The sequence below is a fragment of the Pongo pygmaeus genome, chromosome 3, assembly GCF_028885625.2.
Source record: "Pongo pygmaeus isolate AG05252 chromosome 3, NHGRI_mPonPyg2-v2.0_pri, whole genome shotgun sequence".
NCBI lineage: Eukaryota > Metazoa > Chordata > Mammalia > Primates > Hominidae > Pongo > Pongo pygmaeus.
Window position 1 is genome coordinate 35,455,855 of NC_072376.2, and position 15,087 is coordinate 35,470,941.

The 15,087-nt window shown below is 33.4% G+C and overlaps 1 protein-coding gene across 9 annotated transcripts in view; it reads right to left on the reverse strand.

The window, feature by feature from the left end:
* Positions 1 to 15,087, reverse strand: part of ARAP2 (ArfGAP with RhoGAP domain, ankyrin repeat and PH domain 2) — a 247,505-nt gene that overhangs the window by 102,054 nt on the left and 130,364 nt on the right. For 6 of the 9 annotated variants that reach the window (XR_010126032.1, XM_054484483.2, XM_054484485.2 and 3 more), the window contains 2 exons: positions 14,632 to 14,749; positions 8,036 to 8,164 (listed from right to left, as the gene is read on the reverse strand). Coding sequence is in view for 8 of the 9 variants with exons in the window: in XM_054484483.2 (XP_054340458.1) it covers positions 8,036 to 8,164; positions 14,632 to 14,749 (247 nt within the window). In the remaining variant the exon portion in view is untranslated. Of the gene's footprint in view, positions 1 to 8,035; positions 8,165 to 9,775; positions 14,192 to 14,631; positions 14,750 to 15,087 lie in introns of those variants that run through there. The other 3 variants (XM_054484487.2, XM_054484486.2, XM_054484488.2) reach the window with 1 other exon arrangement.

Sequence of the window (15,087 nt, forward strand, 5' to 3'; positions counted from 1 at the left end):
CAAACATTGTAACAGTTTCACCTCTCTTAAGTACATATTCATTTTGTATTTCCTGTTTAAAATAATGTAGACTTTGGTTTATCTTCTTCAATCTAGGTAAGAGCTGACACAATACAGTGACTAAGAGCACATTCTGGCACTAGACTGCCTGGGCTTGAATGACAACCACATTCTCTGCTAGATAGCAGACAGTAATCTCTAAATCTCAATTATCTTTTCTGCAAAATGAGAATACATACAGTACTTACCCAGTGGATGTGGTATATAAATTGCTCAGAATAGAGCTTGGCAGAGAACAAGAAGAATGTAAGTCCTTGTTTAATTAATGGAGGGCGGACATAATTTTTCTCTGTGTTGCAGAATCTAAGGCAAACACTACAGAAACAACTACCCTTACAAAAGTCTGATGACTTATAGATTTAGTTTCTAAGAGTCTAAAAACCTAACAACTGATTTATCCTTGACTTCAGGATAGTAAGGGGTAAGGGGTTTAGGACAGAATATATAAGCTGGATACGGAGAGATCTTGACTATAATGCCTGTTTCTCCACTTATCAGCAGGTTGCCTTGAAAGAGTTACATAATACCTCTACGTCCCAGTTTCTCCATTTGTAAGTAGTAGTAAACAACCCTAAGACAGTAGGAAGATGACATAAAATAATGTAAGTAAAGCATTTAGCCCAGCGCACATAGTAAATTCACAGTAACTATGAACTATTGTTATCTCTCATATATTATCTGATCAGTGACAAGGAAATACACAACAAATTGATCTATTTTTCGTGGTCTGCACGTGTCTGTCTTCTTCTCTTGCTGACAAAGACTATTTCTTCAGAGCTGTGCCTTATCTTAAAAAATAATTTGTTCCAAGTTCCACCTGTCCCATGTACTCTAAGTGATGAAGGGCACAAATGGGCAGTTTCCATGAGAAGCAACCCCCTTGAAATTATGCCAAGATCAAGTAATTTTGCAATATTTGCAGGATAACATCTAAAAAGTCCTTCCGAATTCAAAATCATGCATATTTTCTCTTCTTCAGAATTGACTGTATAGATGCATTTTTTTTATAATTTTGATGAGGGAGAATTACTCATATATTTCATTCACTGTATGATATTCACTCAAAATGCATTTTGGTGAAATTTACATTAGAAGATACCAAACTGGGCATAATCGCTGCTTGAAAGTACGTTACTTCTTTCTTTCCTACTTTCTTTTTTTTAATTAACACTTGAAGATTTATTTTTAGAACACTAATGGGGGGGGCATCTTTTTAAGGCTAACAGATACAGACATATTGTGACACTTCAAGAAAGTAATCTATTTCTTAGGATAAGCCAAGTATGCCCCCTTTACTCCAATCTATTCTCCTTTATGTTATTTGTACAGTTGGCCCTCTGTATCCATGGATGCCGCATCTGTCAATTCAACCAATAGCATATCAAAAAATGTTTGAAAAAACAAAAATAACAATTTAAAATACAAACAGAAAAAAACACAGCATAGCTATTTGCATAGCATTTACATTGCATTAGGTATTATAAATAAACAGATGATTGAAAGTGTGGGAAGGATGTGCGTAGATTACATGCAGATACTCTGCCATTTGATATAAGGGACTTGAGCATCTGCAGATTTTGGTCTCCATGACAAGCAGGTGGCAGGGGGGAGACGTGGTAGTGTCCTGTACCTCCCCATGGATACTGAAGGAAGACTGCATTGAAGTAGCAGTGGTTAAAAGATCAAGTAGCCTGTTGACATCCTTCTATCATTAAATTATTTATAGTTAAATTATAAATATAGTTACTATTGGAACAGGATTTAATAAAAAAGTACCAGAGATTTTTTTTTTGCTATTTTACTACTAATGCAGCAAATTGCAGAAATCAGAAAATTGTTTTCCTATACTGTTTTCATTATTACATTGAATTATAATAAACATTTCTAAAATATAATTTAGTGTAAGTGATATATTTAGTTTATATTCAATAGTGTAAGTGATATATTTAGTTTATATTCAATGAATGTATAATTTTCAGCATACTGTTAATAAATGCAGAGATAGCACTGGAGTTTTCAGTGATCAGATATATTTTCTGATCACTGAAATCAGTGATTCAGATATATTTTCTTTCATGTGATTCTCATGCAACTTTGCAAAGTAGGGAAGACAGGTTATATCATCTTATTGACAAATGTGAAAACTGTGGCTCACAATTATGTGACAAGATTAGAAAGCAACATGCTAGAATATGAATTCAGGTCTCTTAATATCTAACATGAAATTCTGTCCTCTACCCTGGGATACTTCTAAGTAATAGTCATGATTACCATGACCACCATCATCACTATCAACCACAATAACAATACGTGTCCAGGTGCCTTGCTTGGTTTCACGCATCATTTTACACTGTTAAGCACTCTTTTTTCCTAAAAATTACTCCTTTGATAATTTATGTGGCATTGCTCTCTTTCTTTCTTGAAACTTTTCTGATTGTTCCTTCACAGGGCCTCTTTTGTTACACCTGTTCTTTAAATGCTGGCGTTGTGTCTCTGATATTCTTACTCTAACACTAAAATTGCATGACTTAGTATTCTGCCAAGGCTAAAACCACTTTCCACACAATGAGCTCTTAGGTTTAGGTATTTAGTTCCCTTCTAGACACATATCCTTAAACACACGTCAGACCCTTAAAGCTCAGCACATCCAAAACTGAATTCTGTGGCTCCGTCCATTACTCCCAACCAGCAAGCTCTTCTAGTCTCCCTATCTTAATATCCCAGGAGTTATCCAAACCAAAATACCAAGAACTACAATCCAGCTTTCATGGTAACGATCTGATGACATACAGTCTGGAAAGCATTCCCTAACTACCTAGATAAAAGTGAGTTGGCAGTCCTCTAAAATATGGTCAGTACTTGCTCAGTTATAAACTGTTTCATATATTTATATATTTTTAAAGTTTATTCAACATGTACTTTTAGTGAGTAAAAGAGTAAAATATAGCCTTGTTAAAGAAGGATAGCATGTACAAGAAAAACTAAGAAATTATATTTCCTTGAATAAGCCACATTCAGTGAAAGAAGAGATGTCTACAATTATCCAGTTGAACTACTTTTCTGTGATTGAAAGCTCTTCATAAACATCCTGACCTAGAGTAGTCTATTATTTCATGCTGTTTGTACTCTAATATTTCAACAGTTGTCATACATTTAGAATTTCTGTTCTTTCTGGGTATAGATTATGCTTAACAAAACTCTTAAATTTAAATACCTTAAATTTTCTGTAGATTACTGCATGATACAGAGAGTTAATACAAATTTACCAATAGGATTTCTCACCACAGAATTATATGTTAGAAAATGTCAGGAAATTGGTACTCCATAGTAAATATCAGTGACTATCATCAATTTCAAGAAAAAAGAAAAATTTCCAATTTAAGTAGCCTAGGTCTTATTTTAATATCTTCTACATCTTTGGCTTTAAGAAAACATGATGGGGAATGAAATGTAAATTATATCAGCTAGGTAAATTTATGGATTTGTATTATATTTGCTGAAATTGTCTTTTTTTTTAAGTTCATAGATAGTGAGTGGCTCAGCTTTCCAGGTCTGAATTTACTTGAAGTAGTTGCATTTTGAATTACACTATTCTAATGCAAATTTAATTCCATAGCATCTGTCTTATACAGCAATCTAAACTTAGAAATTCAAAGAAATATGCATTTGAGTTACATCTTATATCTCTCTATATAAGTATTTCTCTCCCATTTAGATCATTCAAATTTCATTCTCATGTATCATATTCTATTGGGATAATTTTCAAAAACCTTTAGTGCTTAAAATAAGACTTATGCAACTTGAGATTATTTATTCTGGAACCTTACAGAAGCTATACATTTATGGTTTGCTTGTGATAGATATGTTGAAGTTTAGTATAATATATAATAATAATAAATAATGGTTTAATTAGGTAAGCTATGACACTGTCTAAATAGCAATGTAAATGAAGTTTCATTCTCCCTCTCTTAATAGTTCAGTCATAATATATGGAGTTGAAAAAAATTGAGGACTATTACCTTTGTTTTCAAATTAGTTAGCTCTTTATTACAATAATGGCAACGGCACAAAATGTTCCTAAGAAATCAAATGCCTTTGAAAAACACAAATAATTTTTAAGTAGAGGCAACAAAAAATGTACTTACTCCTATCTAACTCTATAAATTATGTTACCTCCTTACCTTAAATGAATGAGCAGAAATTAACTGCTAGATTCTAAAATATATTCTTACTTACGTGTGAAGTCCACATTTTAAATAGTTCAGATAAAGAAAGAAAATTGAGAAAATTAAAACCCCTTAATTATAGCAAATTTTTATATAATATTCTTGCTTTAAAAGGAAGTGGTGAAAACATAATGTCAAGCAAAGTATATGGTTATAATTTGTTCTACATATCAGGAAAAAACTCTAAAACGAATGAAATGCAAGCCGTAGATAGACAGAAATTGTAAATGTAGGGACAGAGTAAAATTTCTGGCAACTAGGTATCTAATGTGGGGGTGTAGGGTACAAAGGATGTTATAGGGCAACTCTATGTTTTAACAAAATGTTAACATATTAGTTATTTGTTACTGAGAAAAAATGTGGTTGCAACCAACTGCTCTCCTTCTTTTTTTCAAATTCTGATGATTTCTACTTGGCCCCAGGTTAGAATAAGAAATTCTTAAGAAAGGAAAACAAATCTTTAACATTACTGCCATTTTTCTTTGAAGAACAGTTGAGTATTTCTGAGATGATTCTAGTTTATCTGCTAACACACTGACAGAGAAATCATATTTGATTTATCTTCATTATTTTCCTTTTAGATCCCAATTTTAAGGTGTAGTAGAGGTAATGAAATGGAGCAATAACTCTGGAGGAGGTAGTCATTATGATTGATTTAGGAGATATTTGACAAGACAAAAATAAATTAGACTGAATACCAAAATAATCAAAAGTCTATCACAAAGTATGCCCCATAAGAGATATTAATAAAGTTGAGGCTGCTTTAAGTCACAACTATAAGAAAAAATCATGACTTAAGAAATTGATTTTTAAAAAATATTACAGATTCCTTAAAAGGGCAAGCTTAAATTCAAACAAATGGAGAACCAACCATAATGAAAGAGATTATTTTGCTTTTACAATCTGAATATGAATCAAACTCTAATTCAATACTTATAAAAATTTTATGGGCTAGAAAATAAGAGTACTTTAGACATTTATTTTATAGGTTCTCTTATTTTTGACCAGACTACATAACTACAAATATGAAATGATCCAATTAATGTATTTGCTGATGGTTTTCCTTTAAAACACTATTTTTTTCATGCAAAGTTCCTGGGACAATAACAAGATGCATATTTGTTGGATTAAATGAGGTAGTAGGGATAGTTCAGGGACAGAGGTAGGTTTTATGGCTCCCACCCTGTTAGAGACGTGACGTGGGTAAGAGAGTGATACAGAAGTTTACTGACATTTTACTCCAAAGAATATTTCATCCTTGGGAGGTCAAGGCAGGTGGATCACTTGAGGTCAGCAATTCGAGACCAGCCTGGCTAACATGGTGAAAGCCAGTCTCTAATAAAAATACAAAAAATAGCCAGGCATTGTGATGAACACCTATAATACCAGCTACACAAGAGGCTGAGGTAGGAGAACCACTTGAACCTGGGAGGCAGAGGTTGCAGTAAGCTGAGATCACGCCACCGCACTCCAGCCTAGGTGACACAGCAAGATTCCTCTCAAAACAAACAACAACAACAACACAAACCAAAGAATATTTCATCCAAATCTCTGAAACATCACTTAAGCCTCCAGCTTGCTTTCTTCTGCTTCGCTTCTCTAGTTCTTCCCTAGCTTTTTTTCTACAAGATGGTTTGTCTAGATCTTACAGAGGCTTGATGCTTTTATAACAGAAGGACACACTCATATCTCCATCTAGAAGATGTAATGGGATAGGTGGAACATCACGAAAACACCAAATCTTCCTACCCAGTTTGTGGTCACAGCCAACCCAACGTAGCGGCTGTCACTGTACCATTGCTTCTTGCCCTTACACAACAAAGGTTTTACTCAGATATGACTGCTCTAAACTAGTGCAATCTACACCTTGTTGAGTTGTTTGCTACCCATCCCCAGCCATGCCCCGAAGATTAATAGCATTTAATGGTGAACTTGTTTTGGGTTACCCGCACCCTCAGACATACAGAACCTTCACTTATAACATAGCCTTTTAGGATCTAATTCTTACCTATTTTTATTCATATAGCCAACCTACTAGCATTCACACAACAGTAAAGGTATTATGTATAGGTGTAGGTTTTAAACATGTTGCAACATGGAGAATTAGAGATATTGCAGAGGAATATCGGAAGAAAAGAAACAAAGAAAAATTTCAACAGAAAGATAAACAATTAGAACAGATATCACAGATTATCTAAATAAGGGTTTCTCAACATCAGCATTGACCCTTGGTCTGTACCCACTAAATACCAGAAGCCCTGCCTCCCTACCCAATCTCCAAGTTCTGACAGTCAGAAATGTCTCAAGACATTGTATGTTCCATGTCTTGTGGGCGGGGAGGGGAAGGAGGGGAAATCATTCCTAGCTGAGAGCCACTGCTTTATGACATGTGCATTCATACATGTGCATTCACACGAGTACAGAGAAATCCTGTTGCAAACATTAAGAAGGCACAGGCAGTATATGGTCAGAATCATATGTAAGAGCATGAAAAAATTTCAAACAGGATAAAGGTCTCTGAAAGGCTACATTTCTACAGTATAAAGAGTTAATATCTGTTTTGGCTTTTTAGATGCTTATAAGAACACAATGACATAAAAGTTGTTATACTACTTGCATTTTGTAAAAGTACTTTCATGTAAGCAAAAGTATATAAGATATAAAAGACAGTGTCATTAAATCAGAAGTTTATATGATAAGCTTTGGTACAATTAAGAGCTCTGAATTATGACTATTAACTAGAGAATCTGCAATGATACTAGTAGTTTACCGCACTGAACAGCTGTACCATCCTCCCCACCTTTTTTCACATGATTAAAATTAGGAGGAACACCAATCAGTTCTTCAATTCAATACTTAGTAACTGAATAATATAAGGCAAATTACTTAAGTTCTCTGAGTTTCTCTTCCCTTCATTTGTAAAATTCAAAAGGTAATATAACTTACAAGGAAGTTAAAAAAAAACTTTAAATGAGCTTTGGTGTGTGTTGAGCTCTGCTGATATGCACTTAAGAAATAATAATGGTTATTATTAATATTAATCATAAAAGTAATCGTAAATTTCAATCCTTAGCTTTTTGAGTTGGATTGTATATAATCCTGGCTTGTTTTTTTCATCTTTCAGTTGATAACAACACAACAGAAGAATAATTAAGTTTCAAAATAAAAATTTTCTGAGATCTCATAGAGGTTCAGAAATGGTCTTATATAGTTCACTGTGCTAGCTAACTTACTTAATTAACCTTACATGCGCACTATCTCCTTCCAGTTGGATGGGAAGCATTCTTACTGGAAGTATTTTATTTTGTAAGTATTTATTTTCCAACTTCATCACAAAAATGTGAGATATAAAGCAAGCACTCTATCTCAGAGCCTATATAATTAGCATTCCTTTAACGCCCAGAAAGCTTTCCAACGTAAATGTAATTCACGGAGATGACTTGCCCTCAATCTAAAAATTGAGGAAAATATATAAGCATAAGCATGGTAAACAACCTTTAAAAACAACTATTATTTCCAAAAACCTGAACTTGGTACAATCAAATTAGCCAACTATTACCACAGAGCAACACATTGGGAAAATATATTCCTGTCCATATATTCTTCTTTCTTATATATGTACTATCTCAGTTCATTCTGTATCTAGCTACTCATTTTTCACATTTTCAAATATTACTTGTGCCATATTAATTACCCTTTAACCACTTGATTTTTCAATCATAGCTGCAATGTGAAGTAATGACACCTACCACTGCAGTGTTTAATTGTGTCAGTGGTTAAGAATCTCTTCACCACCAGGTAAGCAGAACCAGGTTCAGCTAATGAACTCCACCGAAGCACCTGCTCCAGTATATTTTCCTTGTAGTGAAGAGGACGCTCTGTAAAAAATAAATTCCAAATCAAATGGAAAATATATTAAGATAACAATTTTTTATTTTATAATTATAAATTTTTAAAAATCCATTTGAAAAGATCTGTAGGCAACATTATACACAATCATATCTTATATTATACAGTAATAACACTATGACTACGTAAAAGATATCCTAAGACCTAGAAAATTATTAAGCACATAATAACATTTACTATATAAATTAATCATGCAGGAATACCTGTTACTGAACTATTTTTAAAAATCAGAAGTACTTTTGATAAAAATCTCAGAATTCTACCCTTTGTACAATACTTTATTATTATTATTATTATTTTGAGACAGGGTCTCACCCTGCCACCTAGGCTGGAGTGCAGTGGTGCAATCATAGCTCACTGTAGCCTCAAACTTCTGAGCTCAGGCTACCCTCCCACCACTGCCTCCCAAAGTGGTGGGATGAACAGGCATGAACCACCATCCCCATCCTCTATCCTCGTTTTTAGATAACATACTGGTTTGTTTAGGGAAACCTTCTTATTTTTATATGCAATTAAATGGTTTTAAAAGGACTAACAAACTTAATATTGTCCGTTACTAAATAATAATCATAAATTAATCATAATCCTTTGTTTATCCCAACAAGATCAAACTCATAATTTTGGATCAATACTAGTGAATACCTCATAGCTAATATTTTCATAATCAATATAAAATTATAAAATGTAACTTCTATAGAAAACACTAAAATCATTTACAAAATAGTACTGAATAGTGTATGTTTAACTACTAGTGGAAATATAAAAAACATTATGTGTCAATATTATATATTAACTATTGACATAATAGGCCAACCAGCAAGAAACTACATGACATCTTCAATATATCTCTCTGAAGAATATTCATCCATACACATTTTGATTTAGGCAATCATAATTTTAAATGCAGCATATATTCTTAGCATAGAGTTCAAAAGAACAAGTTTTAGAATTACAATCAAAGCCTCACAGAAAAGTTTTTGATGATCAAAATATGCCAATCAGTTAATAAAATGTAGCAACAGAAACATATGCTGGAATAAAGGAAATTCAAACTTTTTCTCTGTACACTGAAAATAGCATAATTGAAATAACAAGAAAAGAAGCTCTGACATGAAGATGTCAATGCTGCTTTCCTAGCGTTGTAGCCATGTAAAAGTCAGTTCAACTCTTTCATACCATCCAAAACATAAAGCACATAGCACTTGAGCTTTTTGTTTTTGGTTAAAGTAATGAGGCTAAAGACAAACAGGAAAGAGCATATCAAAAGCATCATACTTATATGATCCATCATAATGTAACTGATAATAAAATCACAAGTTTAAATAAATATATCACATCCTCCCTAATACTGGTTTCCCCTGCTATGAACATATCATATCAGAAGTTATCAACAATTCCTAGTTTCAGATAAGAAAATAAATTGTCTGCTTCCAATGTAAATTACCAGATGTTTGCTTCCTATCCAGTAAAGAGAAATCCAGTTCTGCATTCTGTGCTTATTGGAGAAAGCTAACTCCTTATAATAATGGCAAGAATAAAGAAGGAAAGAAAAAATCCACTAGGCCATACATCCTGAAGACAAATATACATCTTGTTTACTATTATATATCCCCTATTCACAGCATAGTATTGAGTATATAATAAATGCTCAATAAATATTTGACAAATTATTGCATTATTTTCTTTGATGGCCCATAAATCAAAAAAACATATTAACAGAAAGACTCACAGATAAAATGAGTCATCATAAAGCCAGATAAAATCTTTTGTGCTATGTCAATATTACTTTTCTTCAAACAATTTTCTAAAAGATTGGGCAAAGATCATAACTGCTCACAATTTGCCAACGTTATAATTCAGTTGTTAACTAACTCATAAGTTTGTTGTCTTCTAATTGAAGCTAGATGTATTTGAAGGTAAAACTAATTATAAAATAAGCACTCCCTTTATGTATGGCTTTAAATACATTTTTTTAATTATACTTTAAGTTCTAGGGTACATGTGCACAATGTGCAGGTTTGTTACATATGTATACATGTGCGACGCTGGTGTGCTGCACCCATTAACTCGTCATTTACATTAGGTATATCACCTAATGCTATCCCTCCCCCTCCGCCTACTACTTGCAAGCTTTGAGATACTACTGATCCCAATAAAGATTGCCATTTATGGAATAACAATTATGTATCAGGCATTATATATACTGGATGCTTTAGTTATCACTTTCAAACTTCACAATAACACGCTTCACTAGATATTATTATTCATATTTCACATGTAAGGAAAACTAAGGATCACAAAGGTTTAGCCCCTTGCCTCGAGTCACATGGCTGGTTAAGGTGAGGAACAGAGATGTGCATCCCAAACCTATCTGACTTTAAAGTCCAAAATCATAACTATTATAGTTAATTTTATTCTGGACACATATGTAAGCCTTCCCATGATGGTTTTCTCACATGTAATTTGTTTTCTTGGGTAACATATGCAAAGTGAAAAACAATGTCTGCCCTGTCCACATAATCAGAAGATAACAGCAGTTTATGTGTCAGTCGGAATAGCTAGAAATAATCCTAATAAAAAATAAACAGATCTTCCACATCATAGTAGGTATGAGGAAGAAACAAGGCCATCTTTCTCTGATATTACTGCATAAAAAGTGACTGCTTCGCAAACTTGGATCTCTCAGTGAAGCCTATTTAAATGAGGGCCTTCAGCAGTTAAATGTCTTTCAAGATGTGAAAAACCTAGAGGGTAAAGGGGTCTACATTGGCAGAGGATGGGTTCGGATTTAAGGTAAAGCATTAAAATAATAGCATATTTTGGATGACTGGCTCTTATGGAAGAGAATCTAACTCAGCTTAATGTATATTTCATACCAATGTAATATAAAATGAAAACGTCAAAAATATTAAAATGTTTTAAATGGTTATAACATTTTTTCCCACGAATCTGACTACCATATAAACAAAAAAAGATGATTATGCTGTTTAGTCAGAACTCCCTGAAAAGTTGTGCACCATCTCACCAATGACAGTAATGGTGAAATATCATCTAAGTGAAAAAAAAAATGTACATGATTATAGCAATCTGAATTAGTAGCTGCCACATCCATGGTGATTCCATTTACAGGTTTAAGAATCTCTTTTCATCATCTTCAAGCATATAGGAGTTTCCCAGAATTTACATGCTAATAATGCATATGTTCCCTTTATTTTTATATTTTAATTAGGGTATTAATTTTTAATGAGTACAATAGGTTATCTCAGGACAGTAAAAGGAAGATTACCAAACATTTATTATACAAAGGAAACACTGGATATAGAGAACTCCTGCTTTAAAATATACAGATACTTAAAATCTAGCACTCTGGCTTACATATTTATAAATTTATATATTCATTCATTCATTTTTTTACTGCATTACTTGGAGGATTTATGTTTACATTAGAAAACACACCAACTGCCTGGCTGACATTCTTCTCAACTACAACCTTCTTACTACCTATGCCTTTACTTTTATCTCCTTCTCATATTTCACTTTATCTTCCCTGCATGTTACTAGATATAAAGCCTTCGACATGTGGTACACACATGTCCCACTGGCTTCAGTAAACCCACATAACCACAGGCCCTTTTGTTGCTCTCCTACCATTATTCCTCTGGAAGGTTTTCTCTTCCTGCAATTTCTACTTGTACAGTTGACCAAACATTAAGACCATGCCAAATTTGAATTCTTAACTCTAAGGGTATTCCTTCTAGGTGTACATGACACATTTCTTTGTTTATACATTGACACATTCACAAATCAAAACTTGATGTCTCCTAGTTTTTTAGATATCTTGGCATAAAGACAACTTTATTTTAATTAGAAGTAAAAATAAGAAAAAATCCAATTCAATCTTAGCATTTTATATACTAATTATCACATTCAAGTTTATAATTAGTCATTCTGAGGGTAAACATCCCTTGATTGCTCAAGATAAGATTTCAAAACAATGTTTCTTGGTATAATGCAACCCCTCTTCTAGCTATATATAATTCTTTCCTATCCTCATCCACCTGCTTGCTCCTCTTAAGATGGCCAGCAGCCAGAGACACAGAGCTCCAGTGGCACACAGATATGCTTTAGTGTACTCAAACTTTGAGAGGGCAGGGGAGGTAGGGAGGGGATGCCTACCCCTAAATCCACAATTCAGTATTCTGCTATCAAACTTTTAAAAAGCAGCAGAAATAGAAGCGTGTAGGAGACAATCATCTGTCCAAGCACTAAACAGGGCCTTGAGATCTCTTCATGGTTCTTAATCTACAGACAGAGATCTCTGTCTATGTGCCTCCCACATTTGGATGCATCTATACCAGGAACCACAATCCATATCACTCAGGTCCAGAATGCGTCTGCTTTTTTGCCCCACTTCAGTTGAAAAGGCTTTTGTGGAGTTTGATCCACATCAACTGCACTATGAGAAGTAGTCAAAAATATAAAGCCTAAAACACATGGTAAATGCCCTAAAAAAAGTATAGTCTAGGGCAGAACCAGGTATATACACATTACTATTCTATAAGTCATATAGTATGCAGTATTATAGATTTTTAAACAAATGATAAGAAATCAGTGTAAACATCATGAAGGAAGAGACATTTTACTTAGACTGTGAAGGACGAATATGCAATGAGGAAATAATAAAAGGGTTTTACGTGGTGGAACAATGTAAACCAATTTGTAATGTGGAAAGATATTTCTGGCAATAATGCTGACAGTTAACGTTTACACACAAATATAACAAAGCTGGTAACCGAGTGACCCATTCTTTACAATTAAAGACAAAAAATAAAAACTTTGTCACCCTTGTACCACAGAGTCATAGAAAATCATGCCTCACTTATTCAATAGATTTTATGGCTACTATATACTAGGCACTATGCTAGACATTAGAGATTAAAAAAAAAAAAAAACAGAATTGCTCCTACTTTCCAGGGAACCCCCATCAAAAGAGACAAGTACAAATCAAGGTGATAAGTACTATAAAGAGAAATGAGACAAAGTACAATGAAACTTTTAGTCTAGGTTTTAAAAGAGGTAATAGTGTGAGCCAGATGGAGGAAGAACAAAGGTATATTTGGGGAACACCATTTCATACATGTTAGTCAAGCACAAAAAATAGAAGAGATTATCTAATAATAATAAAAAATAAAACAGGTAACATGAGAAAAAATGGCAAAGGAGGTTGCAGCAAGGAAAACCCAATGTTTAGAAAACAGAATAAGGAGAATCTACAAAAGAGGTAAAATGATCAGAAAATCATGCAGAGAATCCAGGCAGTATGGAAAGCAGAGTGAAGATCATCAGATAAAAAGGGAAGAGTCATTAACAATAACGCCATAGAAGGTCAGGTAAAGTGAACCCAGATGTGAATCGGGGGACTTGACAGTTGGGGGGTCATAGGAGTCATTTGCCAGAGTATTTCTGTGCACGAGGAGGATTGAGACCGATTGAGGGAGACACTGTGAACTGACATCAAAGTACCATAGTCATTAGATCTTGGCAATGTACATTTGAAAATAACATTGAAACGTTTTAAATTTTAAAGAACTATGCACAATCATAATACAGGGATAAAAACATAAAGACAAAGTACTGACAATCCCATTTCATTTTATCACTGATTGCAACACTCCTAATAACACACTATGGGGTATTTTCAACATTGAATTTTAATTTTTATCCTGAGCTTGAGGGTGGCAAGATTTTCCTTTTAGCAGTTTGGCAGCTATACTCCAAAGTGTCCCAAGACCTTAGTAGGTAGCAGCTAGACAGATGGTGAAGGTATAAAGACATTCTTTATCTTATTTTTTTTTCTGGAGGCCTTTGAAACCACATGGTGTCATTAAAATGTTAAGTTCATTCAGCACTTGACTGTTGGGGTAGTCAAGGTGCTTTAAATGCTCCCTTTATTCCTAGGCATCTTGGAGATGAAAGACAACAAAATATGTGATTCACTAAAGATAGAAAAAAGAAAAAGACAAAAATGAACCTTCTGCTGCTCTTAAAATTATTTTATAGAATAATCAATATTTTAAATCAACATTCCTTGTTCTTGTTAAATAACAGTTTTCTTGTTAAATAATAGTAATTCACACCACTCAGAATATTGTGCCAAATCAAATCGCTTGTCCTTATAAACAAAGGTCTTCTTTCCTGAGGCAGCAAAAGAGATACCTAAAGTCTTGCACTATATTTTTATAGTCAATAAGGTAATATAATTATTTTGATGACTAAAATCACAAAAAGGCAACCTCAAACATATATTAACACATGCACTAAGGTAAAAAAAAATCATGACAAGATGTTAAGACATAAAATGTTTATAGTCTTGTCTTAAAGAGTACTTTTTTACAGTATAAGTAATTTAAGAATCCCTAGCATAAAAATCACTTACCTAGCTCTTCATTTTCAATGACTTCAAATGTGGCCCAAATATCACCTTTTGTAGGAATAATATTTTTTATTGCTAATATATCATTAGTTAATTCTTCTGCTTCCATCACAGGAGATATCTGTAAGAGAAGTAATGTATTTTCAAAAAACGTGTTAGACACAGAAGTAGCCTTATGCTAGGTCAATAATATTCCCCATCCACCATTTAATGATTTCTTGAATTTATTTTGAGCATGGTTAAAACCAGCTTCCCTAATCCCGTACAGAAAACAGCATGTTCAGATCTTTTCCATAAAATGTACATAACTACAAAAAGAGATTACAATATAGACATAAGAGAATATTTTTAATCACTTACTGAGCAATTAGACCACTCAGAAGGAAAGAATATACCTAATTACATGCGGAATGACCTTCGCCAGATAATGAATCCAACAGTCATCTAAATGTAAAACTT